Source organism: Patiria miniata, unplaced genomic scaffold (assembly GCF_015706575.1).
Source record: "Patiria miniata isolate m_02_andy unplaced genomic scaffold, ASM1570657v1 HiC_scaffold_5, whole genome shotgun sequence".
In the NCBI taxonomy this organism is placed as follows: domain Eukaryota; kingdom Metazoa; phylum Echinodermata; class Asteroidea; order Valvatida; family Asterinidae; genus Patiria; species Patiria miniata.
Genome location: NW_024037072.1, coordinates 37511650 through 37528044, shown reverse-complemented (window position 1 = coordinate 37528044; position 16395 = coordinate 37511650). Strand labels below are relative to the sequence as shown.

Here is a 16395-nt window from a genome sequence, read left to right as displayed (position 1 = left end):
CTGGTGGTCCAATTTTCCTTTAAAAAGTAAGTTTTCTTGTTTTTTTTTTCCAGCAAAGATGCTCTATTTTTATACGGATTACCTTTGGTGCATTGCGATGTCGGTCCAGATTCGGTAAATTTAATCTCGCCCATAAACGTATTTACAATCAAATTTACTGGGTATTGTTGACGTTGACGTACGTGCGACACAGTTTAGCGTCGGGGGGGTTCAAGATACGAACAGACAAGAAAAAAAGTTCCGAGACACGGGACAATATTATTGAGGGTGACTTTCGTAAACTGTTATTATTTTTAGAGGGCGCCATCATTGTTTTCTTAATCAACCTAAGAGGGAGTTTTGCGAGGAAATTTTGTCCTTGTGCTTTTTGTCACTTTTAGCATTTGACGTTGAGAGTTGGTTTTTTTTTTCAAACTTGGGATGAGTCAAGAAATGATGAAATAACACGCGTGATGCATTCTGACTGGTAAATGCGATGCAGGCAACGCCTTATAAGGATCTACGTCTGAGTTCGGCACCGGATTCCATTTTCATTCCGAAACAAAATAATGTCCGATAAAGCAATTCTGTCCGCATTGAACATTGTCCTAACTTCTCATTTGTTTTACAGTTTGCACGAACGACTCTCTCCCGAGCATTATTAAAACAAATTAAACAGAAAGGGCTTCCACTTTGGTCCCTTAACAGCTTCTTTTTCTAAAGGTTTACGTCGGTCTGATTTGATCCAAAATCCGAGCCATATTGAATCTAATATTTTGTCCGGGTCAAATTACATTTTTTCGAATCAAAATGACACTTTTGCCAACGTTTCCGGGTCAAAATGACCCCGAAAATTACCCAGAGCAATGTCATTATGACACTAAACGTATCCGGTAAAATATGACCCGGAATCCGAGTCAAATCTGGGGCGTTATATAGAGCCCCCACCCCCCGAAAAAAGTTTTTAAAAGAAAAACGACACTGAAATCTCTCTAGTAGTATCACGTTTTTAATTTTCATGTCAACAACAGGAACATTATCAGCGCAAAAAATATTCCTAATCAAAGGACTGCAATAAAAGAACAGTAGGTTCAATGCATTTGTTGGTATTTATTCATAATCATAGTAGGAAAACTAAATATTGTAAAGAGACTCCGTTTTTACCCGACAGCACAAATTGGGTTAATGGTGATCGTAACGAATACTGATATTTACAATGCACTCAGAGAGCGGTATCAAAGTGCGTTGAATCATTAAAGGCCAAAGTTTCAGAAAAACACCCCCCCCCCCGCAAAAAATAATAATAATAACAATAAAAATAAAGAATGACAATTTTTTCAGTAGCATGGCCGTGCTGATAGTACAAGGCGATGGCGATAGTAGAAATCTGTTTAGTCATCTCACACCGGCAGTTCTAGTGCATGGTAATTTTATACAGGGTGGTGCAAAAAGAAGGAAACTCAATTTTGACATGAATTTAAATTTCTATGTGACTTTTTTTTAATGGAGTTAAGTTTAGCTTTTCAACCATACATGGTGAAAAAAATCTTTTAAAACATCGCAAGAATAGTGTTGGTATGCACATTTGAATACAAAATCCCACCAAAATCACTGTTTTCCCCGTGTAAGTCCAGTGTAGTACCGGAGCTTAGTCAAGCGGATGGAATAAAGCCGTCCGTGGACAAACAGGTTTAGTACATGAAAACTTTAAACTACCATATCTCAGAGACAGAGACAAAATATGGACTTGCAATTATTGTTTTCGTCACTTATGTTTAAAAATCAATATTTTAATACCATTACATTGAATTTTTAAAATGTGCGCAACAAGTAGGTGAAAAATGCTGTAAACAGTGGGTTCCCTCTTTTTTGCACCACCATGTATGCAATTGGATTTGAAAGTAAGGCCAACAAAAAAGTTAGTCTGTCTCTGGTCAGCGCGCGCGTCGATTTTAATCATGCGCGTCAACCTTTTTTTGTCTTCAAATTGTCCGCGGTAGCTACAGCAGCGCCCTCTATTGCCGCACCTCCTCAAAGTTTTGTACCAAGGAATGGGGAAATTGCACCAAGGCAAATGATGGAGGCCACCAAGGCAAATTATGGAGGACCCCAATGTATATGAGGACACAACAAAAGCAAAATAGTACCCACCTTGTCTGTACAATCAAAGCTTGAAAAAAAAGGGTTAAAAATTAAAAAAAACGCGTCGCCGCATCAATTCCGGAACTTTGGTCTGACCAGAGACCGAATATTTTTTTTTGGCCTAATACTATTGCGTCCCTTTTTTTCTCCCATCGTTTGAAGCATTTCATTTTTTGGAGGGGGTTGAATCTCCAACTGTACCCCCGTCAATACCCACTTGAGCACAACTCTTCAAATCATCTCCACTTGATATCTCGTCCTTAATATCTGCCTATATATTTTTCCGCATACATAGTTTATTTTCTATTTACACATTGCAGAAATGGAATATTGGACTAGCAAAAACAAAACATAATACTGTGGATGTTGTATATAGTAAAGCCACATAGGATCATTATTTTGAAAGTACCCGGAAAAGTATAACTACCGATATAATGACAGAAACCTCGCTGAAAGTGAAAATGAGAAACCATTTCGCCTGGAATGTTATCTAACATGGTTTCAAGAAACCCTAATGAGTCCGTTTTCTCTCTTTTCTACAAAAAAACACAAAACACGTATAGTAATCACTGAGCTGAAAATTCAACAGATCAGTTATTATGTAGGCCTACCCGGAGTCTACCCGATGTTCCCCAATATCTTTGTTCCCCAATACCTATGTTTCCCAAAAACCTTAGGGTTAGGGTTAGGGTTAGAGATGGTTAGGGTCGGGGAACATAGATATTGGGGAACATAGGTATGCACCGGCCTACCCTACTTAAGATTGGGAACAATTTTGTTTGCTTCAAACCAAAAACAAATTCACCAAAAGCAAATGATCCTATGTGCCTTTAAATATAAATGACATTGAATACCGAAGTAAATACAAAGTAACTCGGGACTATTTTACAAAAACAGTGGGTCGTTGCTGTAATGTAATAATAATGGTTCCAGTTATCTACTTCAAACGACATGATGATATTGATATCGTTCAAATAATTATCTTCTTTATGTACAAAATTACAACTTTGGCAAATATATATTGCCTCGATCTATTTTAAACAGCAAATACAAGCTGGAAAAAAAATACTATGATAACATCCTGGACCAACAAGTTATGTAGTATAAAACTGTTTGGAGTAACATACCAGTGAAAATTATTATGAATGCACATACTCTCACCGAATTTGGGTGTTTCACTGAATTCTGTGAACACTTCCAAGAAATATATAACCTTTTTTTTGCAAGTTCATATGATTGGGAAGACGTTTTCTGAATGAAACATTATGTTAGAAATTCCAGTACTGACCAGATTACCTTTTTCTAAGAACGTCACTTCTGCAGAGTTGACAACTTCGCATGGTGAATCCGCAAACTAAACTGTACTATAATCCTACATGTTAAATTTCAAACAACAATGCCACTCTGTTTTAATAAATGAACTATGTATTCGTATCAATGTTCATTCGATTTAGAAGAAAACATTTACCTTTTTCTGCAGTACGCCCATTCTGAACTTTGACGGAATTCTCAACTTGGTGAATAGTTTACACCCTTAAAAATCCTGGGTCTAACTTGACACTGATTCAGGGTCAGAGATGATTTGACACACTTTCGTGTCAAAATGACAGTTTTGTCCTTGCCAAAAATGACACTTTTTTGGGGTCGAAGTCGGACAATGTTTCATGTCAAAATGACCCGGAAAAGTGACTCAGAGAAGTGTCATTTTGACCCGGAAAAGTGTCAGGTCAGATCTGATCCGGATCCGGGTCATAGGTGTCCCTGGTCTTTTAAGAGCGTACAAAGTATCATTAAACCTATAGACTCCTTGTGATTCATCAGAATTTATCCTGACTCGTCTGCCTTTACATCAGTGTGTGTCGCCGGACCCATTGTCTCATTTTGCCGAAGCCCGTGGTCGGTTCCTCCTCATCGTCTTCGATGGGCGCGGGCACGCCCACCACGTTACCGTCAGCTGTCCGGTAATACCTCAGGATAGGGATCATAAGCAATGTGGACTCCAGAATGAGCAGGAATGCTTGCCACTCTGAAAGAAACCAGACGAAAAACAAGATCCGCTTAAATTCTTTGAGTCATTTTGGGGTAAAACGGATCCCTTTCCTGTGTATAGGATCCCTTAACAGGGCGTGCCTTCGACACGCCTTCACCAACCCTCCTCCAATTAAATCACCCCCCCCCGTTTCCTGAAAGCGAGATCCACCCCCGTTTTTGCTCAGCATGTTAACTTGCTGAGCTGGATTTAAATTTGAAAAAACGTGTGGTACACTGACTTGCTCAGAATGCTTGGCATATTTTAACTGTGAATTCTCCAGACCAAAACCACTGTTGCTAATCACATGATTCGAGGCAAGCTATTGCATAGTTACGTAAGAGACGCTCAGCGCCAGTACATTGTTCACAATAGTAGATGAGAATGGCACAAAGGCACCGGCTGGGGGTGGCTAGCATAAGGCTTGCCCCAAATCACTAGTAACGCTGTCTTTGGTCGAGAGAATGCAAAGTTAACGCGTGCAAAGCAATGGATTAAGTCAGCGTTCCAGATTTTATTCAAATTTTACTCGCAGTTGACTTATTCCGCTTATATCACCAGCTCAATGAAAACTGACCCTGATTAAGACGACTTGTTTCGAGACCCCATTTCTCAAATACACAACAGTTAGAAAATCCTTTACAAGTGTCTGACACATATGTAACGCAAGGGAAGTACAATTTGCAGATAGACTCGGATTCGAGCTCGGACACCATCAATCCTCCTAGTTCGAGCTGTATTCAGTCCCAGTAAATTTAGGCCGCTCGTCCACTCGCGCTCCCTTTCACCCGCCCGCCTTTTTTTTTAGATTCACACATTTTGCAATATATTGTATATATATTGTCTTTGTATTTGTTTCCAGCGAAATTGTAACTATATGCAGAGAGGGTGAGGGCTCCCTTGGACACAATTTTGTATCAGCAACAGAGTTAAGAAATTGGAAGAATCCATCGGCCATCTTGAGGAAAACAAAGGGAAAAAACCCGCCCACCTCCGTCTTTTTTTTCTTCAAAAAGCCCGGACGAGATTTTTTTTTTATGACTCGGCCTTCTACGCAGTGACAATGAAGATGGCAAACACCAAAAGATTATCTGAACCTTTTTTCAACTGACATTAAACAAAAGGGTTTTTTTACTCGTATTATCTCCTTTTTGGATGCTTATAAAGACTTGAGAGAAAATTTCCTTTCATGCTCAAGTTGTCAGGACTACATGTTCCCATATTGCTCCGTATATGCACAATTCAAGAGCTTTTCGTCACCGATAGGCCGAGCGAATGGAACGAGGTACCTTAAAGGCATATAGGAACGCTTTTTCTTTTAATGCATTTTGTTCGTTTCCAATAATAACACCACACAAAATGCAAAGAAGATTGTTTAGGCCAAAAAAATGTCTCCGGTTTCTGGTATGGAGCTTGCCCAAAAAGTGGTGCGGCGACGTGGCTTTTTTTTTTTTACCTGATTTTTTTGCTTCAAATGTCGGCTGATGACTGCAAATGGTGCCCGACTAAACTTAGTGCAAATATATGGGAGTCCAGAGAGGCCACATAAAGCTTATTCTCGACCATAACCCAAACTAAAAACACGTTCTTAAAATTGTGCAGCAGCAGGATTCCAGTCAAACCAGTGGGTTTGGCGGTTTTGAGACTTCATCTTTCTTTGAAAAAAAAAACCTTTTTCATTTTGCAGACGCGCATGGCTACGGCGACGCGCGCGCATACCAGAAACCGGAGACTTTTTTGGGGGCCTTACAACTCAACCTGTTGCATATTCAGCTCGGTGGATATTACACTTTTTGAGAAAACAGTGAAAAAAAATGCATGCACAACCTTTTGATCACGTAATAAATTTTTTTACTAAATATCAGTCAATGACTGATCGTTGGAAATCATCAACATTTCTTGATTTCTTCGAAATGACAGTAACCCAGTCGAAAAAAATTCAAGGGAACCCTCCCCCTTAGTTTAGTGCCAGTACAATCTATAATCAAAGTATGCTTATTGATGATAATTCATTAAGATTAGGGGCCAGAATTTTCAATGTTTTAAAATTTCGACTTTTTTTCCAAATAATTTTGACCCACCCACCCACCCCTAATTTCGATTAATAAAAAACTGAACATGTACATGTACATGCACTTGCATGTACATATACTTGAACATGAACATGTATACGCATGTACATGTGTGTCTAGTTCAGTGACGGCGTGAAGTTGTCGGTCTTCCTCTTTTGCACTGGTGACATTCAGTTTTCTTGTGTTTTGCCAGCTGATATGCTGTTGGGAATGACAGGTTGCAGTTTTGGAAGCCACAAAGATGACCGTGGTTTTGTCGTTTACTGAATGAGGTGGATGACATGTGACATACGAGGTTGTGCCTGTCACGTGAGGTAGGTGAGAAAAACATTCGCTCGTACCCCCCCCCCCCCCCGTTTGCAGGGCGGGGGGTACGAGCGAAAGAAAAACATCATTTTTGGTCAGACAAAACACATCACAGGCTGCGGTCCTCGTAGTCTTGGAGTCCAGTGGTTGAATAGTCCAGTTTTTATAGCGATTGGTAACCGACGCCCGCGGCGTGTTATAGAGCCGATCTAGTACACCTGGTACCCTGCTGCCTCTGCACGGCCTAACCGCTGCAAACGCCCGGTGTCCAAGTCTACTGAAAAACCACCTCCCTCTCATGCCACAGTGGGTCTATTTACACGTACATGACGTACATGTACAGTACATACAGGGGACGAAGTTGGAAAAGAAACACGCATCACGATATCGGAACGCTTGCGCGTAGTTCAGGCAAGTCAAAAGATCTATCTTTCTTTGTTTTGTTTTTTCTTTTTTCCATGGAAAGTGAATTTCGATTTTCAATTATCTAGCTTGACACACCCACCCCCAATTTGGAAAAAAGAAAAGATCGAAATGTTAAACCATTGAAAATTCTGAATGGCCCCTTAATTACTTTGTGATAAAAGCAAATGATCCTATATGACTTTAATTATATGGACTGTAAATTCTGAGTTATAGCATGTGATTTTACTTTAGTCCACTTAGGTTTGTAGCCCCATAATGACGTTGCTGCACACTCTTAAGTGCTGATGACCCGGAATCCGTGTCATATTTGACGAACACATTTCCGGGTCCAAATGACCCGAAAATTGACACAGAATAATGTCATTTTTGAACCGGACGGAGAAAAAGTGTCATTTAGACCTGGAAAAGTGTCAGGTCAAATATGACCCGGATGCCGGGTCAAATCTGACCCTGAACATGAGCGCCCTCATGTGCTCAAATATGCGGTTTTATTCTTAACACCGAAGGAACACAACTTTCTCATTCTATGCATCGTATTATGTAACTAGACCCTCAGAGAGCGCACACCTCCGCCAAGGCTAAACAATTTCCCGCCATTACACACAGCACCAATGCACAAAATGTGGTTTTTCTAAAACGCATCCTTAAACACAAACATGTTGTAGTTTACATGCATATGCCTGTGTTGGTCTACCTTTCCACTCCCCCATTGTATAAAATGGTCTAGTCCATTGACCTGTGTGATTAGATTAGGTGGGTGATAAGACACACAGGGTAAGCGGCTCAGTGCCACGCACACGAAGCTGGTCACAAGTTTTCCATATGATGGGCGAAAAATCCTGGGGAAAAAAATCTGCATCCAGAGGCAGATCACTTCCAAAATCTTATCGATTTGTTCTTGTACCAAGGGGGCCACCCACAAATAAATCCGTCTATAACTTGTTGGGTTATCCTAGTATTAAAAACAGACAAACAAACCAACCTTGGCGGAGGTAAAATTAATATTGGGCTTGTAAAAACAGTTTGGGTTATTTTTTAACTGGCTGTGAACTTACGGGATGCCAGCAACCTCGATGGAAAGGGGATGAAACAGCCCAATGGCCTGCTGAGGGTCCCCAACTCTATGAGGGTGGGCTGAAGACCCATGATGAGCAGCCCGGCCGTCATCAACTTGGCCTTGGCAGGCAGGTCGTACTTCTCCAAGTCCTTACTGCTAGAAGACTTGGTGAGCATATTCATTCCCGTCACTGCCGTCATGGTAGACACGACTGCCAGGGTCTCCAAGATCAGGTCTGGAATACCAAGCAGGTTCTGTTTTTGAGAGAGAGAATGACGTCCAGAGACGATTGTAAGTGAAGGGACTGTAGGGCCTATACCGACTTCGACCTCGAGTCATCTTCGGCCGATGTCTGCGAGTGGTCCTCGCGACAAAATATGCTGTTTGGACGAGCTCGTTGCTTGAGAGACCCACTTAAAAGCTATGGCTTCTTGATAGTTCATTTTAATAAGTGCAACCTACAGAAACGGGGAGTCAGGTTGGCGAATAGCGGTACTTTCCTCGCCTTCCACTGCTGTGACCCGGAATCGAATCCCGCCTTGGTCAACATGTGGATTGGGTTTTCAGTTCCTGCCTGTTCAAATATGACCAAATGGCTTGTTTTAGGGCCAGTGACAACCAGGATTCTAACTTGCCCCAGCAAAAATTATTGCTAGGACAAGAATAGTTGGCGAGTCTGGACTCTGGCTCAGCCGCTGAAATGTTTTTATAATACTAGTAAATTGGGTCATAAGAAATACAATTTGACTCAAAGTTCCGAAATTTATCCTAAAATAATCTTAGAATGGGGGAGGGGCATTAGAATGGGGGGGGGGGGGGAGGGCATGCCTGGGACCCCCTATAGAAGGGGAACACTTTCCCTGAAATAGCACCCCCTCCCGTCTCTTGAAGCAAGATCCGCCCCTGTATAAAGACGATCAGACTAAAGTGCTACACCTGTGCAGTAATCCTAGGTGGTGTTAGACCTGTTGTTGGTTGTGGACTTACGCACCGTTATCCTGTGCAGGCTCTAGTACGTACAAAGCTGAAGGTGCTGCACCTTGGTGTGTGCTCCGTTGTAGACGCCTTTGTGGATGAATTTCAGCGTCTATTGGCCTAAAGTAATGACGTGTTTAAACAGCAAACTTACCACATTGGCAAAACCGGCCATTGCTTGGAAGAAGGTTATAATGGGCTTGAGGATGGCAGTCTGCAGTACAACCATCTTGATCATCGTAAAACTTTTCCTGGGGTGAGAGGGGAGAGGGGAGGTTAAGAGTACAGGTGAAGAAGAATTAAACGAATAAGACAAAAACAATATGTAGTGTTTCTGAGTTTCCAGAAAGCATTCAAGTCCCCACAAGTCAATAACAAATAAATCACAAATTCAAATAGAAAGCACACAGAGAGCGTAAACCTCCACCAAGGCTAAACAATTCCCCGCCATATTGTGGCATTATACTTGACCGTGTGTGCACACTGGACTGTACATAGTGTATACAAATTGTACATTTCCCACTCCCCCATACTATCAAATGATCCAGTCCATTGACCTGTTGGTTTCAATGGTGTGTGCTATGCGCTCATAGACTGATCTGATACACCGTGCCCTCTGGAGACATGCACACAATGGGGAACAAAATATTGTATACGTCTCCGCACGGCAATTTCTATAGATGAATACGTCTCCACAAGGTTTCACGAAATAGATTTATTATACTCAAAAACTAGGAATTTCCAAGGTGGGTTGATCAGTCACAAATGGAAGAGTTTTAGAAAAGGGATATTAAATCCGAATTTCAGCCAAGGAAATTAATTCTGGTTAAAATAAGAGCATTTTGAAACTACACTTTCCAACTCAAAAACTTTGATACACGAGAACAAAGAAACGTCTCCACAAGGATACAAATTTCAGTAGTGTGCGCACGCTGCGTTACCCACACACGTACATACAGTGGCAATCTGTTCTGCTCGAAATGTGGTAAAGAATCCTTAAACAAAACACTGGATCTGCATCCAGATCCGGATCACTTCCAAAATCTAATCGATTTGTACTTGTACCAAATGCCACCCCTAAAAATATTTTAATGAAAATCAGTCGATAACTATTTGAGTTATCTTGTTCACAGACAAACCAACCAACTAACCAACAGAATGATAAACCAACGCCGGTGAAAACATAACCTCCTTTGTGGAGGTGATAAGGCTAAAAAAAAAACGTCTCCGGTTTCTGGTATGCGCGCGTCGCCGTAGCCATGCGCGTCGGCAAAATGAAAAAGTTTTTTTTTCAATGAAAGATGATGTCTCAAAACCGCCAAACTCACTGGTTTGACTGGAATCCTGCTGCTGCACAATTTTAACGTGTTTTTAGATTGGGTTATGGTCGAGAATAAGCTTTATGTGGCCTCTCTGGACTCCCATATATTTGCACTAAGTTTAGTCGGGCACCATTTGCAGTCATCAGCCGACATTTGAAGCAAAAAAATCAGGTAAAAAAAAAAAAAAGCCGCGTCGTCGCACCACTTTTTGGGCAAGCTCCATACCAGAAACCGGAGACTTTTTTGGGGGCCTAACGTATCACCAGGAGCGTCGCCAGACCACTTTAAATGGGGTGGTGTGACAACGAATTTTCCCCAACAGACCATTGGAGCTAAAAGGTAGACAGGATTTGTCTCTCGGACGCTCGCCCTTCGCCAAATCAAAAAGCGAAGGCGGGGGGGGGGGGGGGGGGGGGGGGGGGGGGTGCAGGGGCTGGATACTATCTTCCTATAGGGGCGCTGTTCAAAGCGGACTATCACGGTGACTATCGGACATAGGTGGCGCTCTTCAACCCGGAAAATTTGCCGACGGATACACAATTTTGCCGACAGGACAAGGAATTTGCCGACAAAAACTATTAATGGGGTGTCAACACCCCCCCCCCCCCAGCGACGCCCGTGTACATTCCCAAATGAAGTCACAAGATATTCAAGTGCGTTTGTTTTTGAGCATCACCTGATACTTGTGATTGTACGTGGAACATGCTTGGAAGCAGGGGCCAATTTCATAGAGCTGCTTAAGCACAAAATTTGCTTAAGCACAAAAACGTCTTGCTTAATAAAAAATCATGTTACCGGCCAAAACTCTATGCGATTGTTATGCTAAGTAAACAACAGCTAAATACCATTCACGTCAAGCAATGTACATCACATGGAGTTTTGGCCGGTAACCTAATTTTACTAAGCAATGTTTTTTTCGTACTTAAGCAAATTTTGCTCTATGAAATTAGGCCCCTGGAGCTTTCGTCTCTCTCAAGGAGACCGTAAGCATAAGCACAGCAAGAGGCACGCTTACCTCGGAGGAAAAATTTGCTTATAGTGACGTAACAATAGAAATCTCCATGCGCGCGACGTTAGCACATACACGCCATGAAATAGCTGTTTAGGGTTAGCAATCATTTTCTGCTAAAGTAAACGCAACTTTACTGCAAACTGCTAAGCAGTGCCACGAAATTGGGCACTGGTGTCTTCTACTTGTGAATTGACCCGAGAATTGACCTCGACTTTGCTTAGTGAGTTTTCTGGGTTGTTTGGTGGTCAATAATAAATTGGTCCTTTAGCCCTACTATTCAAAAATGGCTAGAGAATATTCTTTTTCAGGAAACAATATACTGAGGTCATGGGGGATTACTTTCCAGTTTATATCTGAAACCAAACGCATTAAATTATTGACAGTTTCCCTCCGAGTAACGATATGCATTTTGAAAGAACAGGAAGATGCTATGAAATTTAAGGTACCTTGTCAGACGAACTGGTTTGAGGCAGAAGAAACAGCAGAGCAGTGGAACATTAATGTTAAACATGACTTTTTCGGCGGCCAGCCTCGCCATCATTTTTCGATGGCCTCCGTAGTAGTCGACTTGCAAGACGACAAACTTGAACATGACGAAAGCAAAATACCTGCCAGGGAAGAGGAATTTGCAAAAATCAGCACATTTTTCATTCAATGACTGTAAGTAACAGTGATGATTTTAAGTGAAAAGACACATAGCTATAGGCTAAGCCAAAAAAAAATAACCAAAAAAACCCCAACCCTGAACAGACAAACAAACAAATAAACAAAACAGCACAAAACACGCGCGATTTCCTTAAAGGGAACATGCACTAGAAATTCAGCTCATCTTGTTTCATGCACATAGTTATGTGTTGAAACAATACATACAATATCTTAATACTTGTTTTCATTGGAAGTGACAAGAAAGTGGTAATTTTTCAATTATTAGCACATTCTTTCGTCAACACATGTTAGGCGGCGCTATTTTGCTTTTGTCACACAAGGTTGTATTGTCAAAAGTGCATGTGAACAGTACAAAAATTAGTCCTTCAAAATCACCCACAAAAAAATGTTTGGAGAAATAGTGGCCACTACTATTGAACAAACAAGCTGTTTAACATGATAAACAAGTAAAAAGTGGAACTTTATCCCAGACAATGCAGAAAAGTTCGACATATATCTGTGCACAAAGCTTTGGAGACACTACTGTTTTGCCTTGAATGACATCACGCTTTGGCTCATGAATATGGAAATTTTCAACTGCATGAAAACTATAATGTTGAAATTTCTCCCTTTATTGCTGCAAAGGAGGTGGAAAGTCATAGTTACATGGCAAGAAAAAAATGTTTGAAACGTATTTAAGTCATAAAAATCCTATTGCATGTTTCCTTCAAATTGCTCTGGAGAATGTCTCGTCAGTTGCTTTACTAATTGTGTGAAACGCAGAAATGCTAAACTGCGTTTCAAATTCTTTCAGATGAAATATATTTTTGAAAACGGCATTTACTACAATCCGCACTCTATTTGGCCATTTTTGTCGAGTTCCCTGAATGTATTTCATTAATTGTTAACTGTTGAATGGGATGGTGCCAGACTATTTATGCAGGTACAATGCAGCCTTATTTTACCGTCATTTTTAAAAAAAAATATAGCTTTAAATATTAAGGAATGTTTAATTACAAATTTTAGATTATTCATTGAAGCAGCCTGGAATTTATTATATAAACTGAGTTGCTTCCATTTCTCTTCGCAAGTTCCAAATATTAAGATTTCACCTAACTTTCAACTCAACATGGCCGACTCGTGAATAAGGCTCATATGCGTCAAAACTGAAATACGTCCTGTCTGCAGAAACATGACTTGGTAGTAAAAAGAGACTAATTATTATAGGTTCTAAACTTGCTCAAATAGATTTCATTTAATACTCTTTATATTAATATTAATTAGAAACCAAACACGACGAATCGGAATGCTACATTTGTGAATTACACCGCGAAAAATGCTAAATCTGTCAGAAGGTGAAAATTCGACATCGAAATTAACATTGAAGCCCAACGACGTTTTGGAACGAAATAAAAGTGGAATGGAATTGGAATTGGAATGATAGATGTAACAGTTATCTAGAAACCTATATAGGCCTACTTACTGTTCGTATATTTTTTTCGTTCAATGCCTGAAAATGATATATTTTGCATGAAATCTTGTTCCGCTAATCTATTCCCAAACCGAGGTTAAAACAGTATCTGTGATGTGCCCTGCACAATGGTAACTACTTACAAATTTGCCATCGCCAGACAAAATTCGGCAGCATTTGGAATGAGGACTGCAGGTAGGGCAAAGATTACCAGCGCCTGCAGAGGAAGAACAAGAAAAATACGTTTTTAAGCTCTGGCAGAAGTTCTACTTTCCACATGTTACTTGGTGGTCGGTCTGTCTGTCTGTCACTCGGTCTGTCTGTCCTAAAAATTGACCAGCGGTATGGTGTTCCACATGTGCCATCGGCGTCGCATTTTCGGCGTCGCATTTTTAAGCTCTGGCAGGGATATTTTTGATTGATTTCATGCAAGACGTTCATGCAAGACTTCTTGTAACACAGCCAGAGCTCATTATGCACTCGCACTTGCGCTGTATAACAGCTTCCTCGAACAAGGTGGACGCCATTTTGTGTAGTGGTTGGACGATATCCAGAAGGAACAAATGCATATCCCAAAAAAGTGGGCGGGGTGCGATATTTTAAGATTTGGCAGGAGCTTCTACAAGTCACATGGTGGTCGGTCTGTCGGATGGTCTGTCTGTCCCGAAAAATAGACCAAAGTATGGTGCTCCATTTGTGCCATCAGCGTCGTATATTTCGTTAGAGCGTCCTATATTTCGTTAGACTGAAATTCCCTAGGATGTGCGGAGGAACTGCAGCTTGAACGCTTCAGGGGAAAAATGCGGGTCAGAGAAGACTGAAAAAGATGGGGTGCAAAATCCAAAATGACACTAAAGGGAACTCCACAGTTTCTGAAAGGGGTTAAAACGCAATTCACTGGTGGGGGAGGGGTGGGGGTGGGGGCTGGGATTCGGACTTGCTCGCAGAGGTGATGGACGCTAAATATCATACACAAAGCTCACATGGGAAAGGGTTCAGGAATGAAAGAGAAAACAACAAAAGGAAAAAAAGAGGAAAAGATAGGGGAGAGAAGGAAGAAGGAAAAGGAAAAGGGAGGAGGGAAAAGGAAGGAGAGGATTGGAAATGGGAAAAGAGAAAAGGGAAAAGGAAGGTGGGAATTTTAAAAGGGGAAAAGGGAATTTTAAAAGTAAAGGAAAGGAAAGGAAAGGAAAGGAAAGGAAAGGAAAGGAAAGGAAAGGAAAGGAAAGGAAAGGAAAGGAAAGGAAAGGAAAGGAAAGGAAAGGAAAGGAAAGGAAAGGAAAGGAAAGGAAAGGAAAGGAAAGGAAAGGAAAGGAAAGGAAAGGAAAGGAAAGGAAAGGAAAGGAAAGGAAAGGAAAGGAAAGGAAAGGAAAGGAAAGGAAAGGAAAGGAAAGGAAAGGAAAGGAAAGGAAAGGAAAGGAAAGGAAAGAATACTTATAATAATGCAGACAGAAAATACAAATGTCTTTATTTTAAAAGTCTTGGCAAGACTCTTCTGATGTTGGGTTAAATTTTTTTTTTTTTACACTTACGGGAAACACTGACATCATGATAACAGTGTTGATTCGATGGTTAGCCACGGACGATCGAGGAACTCGCGTTGCCGTGAAGAACGCGGCTTCGAAGAATATCACAAGGACGATAAAACTCGCCGCCGATGCGTAGGAAAACAACAAGGTGAAGAGAGGATACTTGGCCAACTCTGCGTTCAAGATAAAAGGTTTTTCAATAATTATTTTTCTTTCACCCTAAAACAAATTCAATTAATAAACATATATAATTGTTTGGGTCAGGAACTTCCACTTCAAAACGCGGTAACATACCCCAGAAAGAAGAGAAAAGAGAAAAGAGGTTTACAAAAATAACTTTAGAAAACTTCACTAACTTCCTTCATGTTATTTGAACACGTTTGGTATTAATTTTCAGCATTCAATTTTTCACGAATGATCACATTTCTATAAATATTACATAGTAGTAAAATTTGTCACTCACATTACAATGGTTGAAAAAAGCTTCTCAGGAAGATCCATGATATACTAATCCCAAACTGAAGGAAAGATTTATATTCAAATATAGGCTTCAAAAACACAATCCTCAAGTTTTAAAGAAAGGTCTTACCGGTTGTCAGAGATCCATCTGCCCAGTTTGTTTCGTTTTCACCGGGGCAAAATTTCTGTGGGATTCCTAGCATAGCCCCCATCTTGGAAATTCAAGAATTACACCAAGAGAGCTCAAAAGACAAGGTAGCGCTTCCAGTATTTGAAATGGGTATTCGCTTTCCTGTCTTCACGATGGCAGTTTTACTGTCATCACAAAGTAATACATGTGGCAAAGGAACAGCCCATGCAACAGGCGAAGATATAGCCTGAATTGCCTGAAATATCTTGGCTCACAAATCCCGTTTTCAACCACAGTATATCACTGAATCTGCAATACGAATTTACATTGGAAGTCCAATCGACACATTTGAGCCCACACACCGCGAGTTCGCGTTTTTATCAATCCACTGTGTTGAACTTGTACTTGGCCGTACGCGGAACACATCAATTAAACGGGAACAAACTACACATCTCGTTATCAAAGAACTATCGAACAAGAACAACCTTTGTAACATTGCGATTGAGACTTGTGTTGACACTGGAGCAATTTACTGCCAGGCTCAAAGGCTAATGAGACTTCCAAATTTATGGTCGATTAGCGATCAGATTTATGGCCAATGTGCAGATCCTCCCCTTAATGTTGCTGCTGTATGCTTGTAGCAGATCTGTCGAAGACTGATCTAAAAACCCTCCAAATTCTTTCATACAATGGAAAATCTCGATTTAGATGATCGTAGAACATGAACCCATCTTTGGAGCGGTTTACGAGACACACCTTACCCCTTCTAGCGACGCCCGTCGAGGCATGCTGAACTCTAAAACGCCACGGACCGATCATTTTTTTACGACTAGGGCCAGAC

General features: G+C 40.9%; 1 protein-coding gene across 1 annotated transcript; it reads right to left on the bottom strand.

Annotated features, from left to right (window-relative positions):
- Positions 1-2854: 2854 nt before the first annotated feature.
- On the bottom strand, positions 2855-15648 carry LOC119741891 (organic solute transporter subunit alpha-like). The gene is made up of 7 exons (XM_038217831.1): positions 15555-15648; positions 14969-15138; positions 13580-13653; positions 11767-11928; positions 9141-9237; positions 8010-8265; positions 2855-4147 (listed from the first exon to the last, which is right to left on the bottom strand). Exons 1-7 carry the CDS (start codon positions 15634-15636, stop codon positions 3966-3968), a joined length of 1023 nt encoding a protein of 340 aa, XP_038073759.1. The 5' UTR covers positions 15637-15648; the 3' UTR covers positions 2855-3965.
- Positions 15649-16395: the final 747 nt, after the last annotated feature.

What these genes read in the sequence shown, in the direction of transcription:
- LOC119741891 (XM_038217831.1), bottom strand. Translation starts at nt 15,636, where the DNA reads ATGGGGGCTATGCTAGGAATCCCACAGAAATTTTGCCCCGGTGAAAAC. An exon ending in TGTCTGGCGATGGCAAATTT is followed by an intron (nt 11,929 to 13,579) that starts GTAAGTAGTTAC and finishes CTTCCCTGGCAG; the next exon opens with GTATTTTGCTTTCGTCATGT. An exon ending in AAACCAGTTCGTCTGACAAG is followed by an intron (nt 9,238 to 11,766) that starts GTACCTTAAATT and finishes CTCTCACCCCAG; the next exon opens with GAAAAGTTTTACGATGATCA.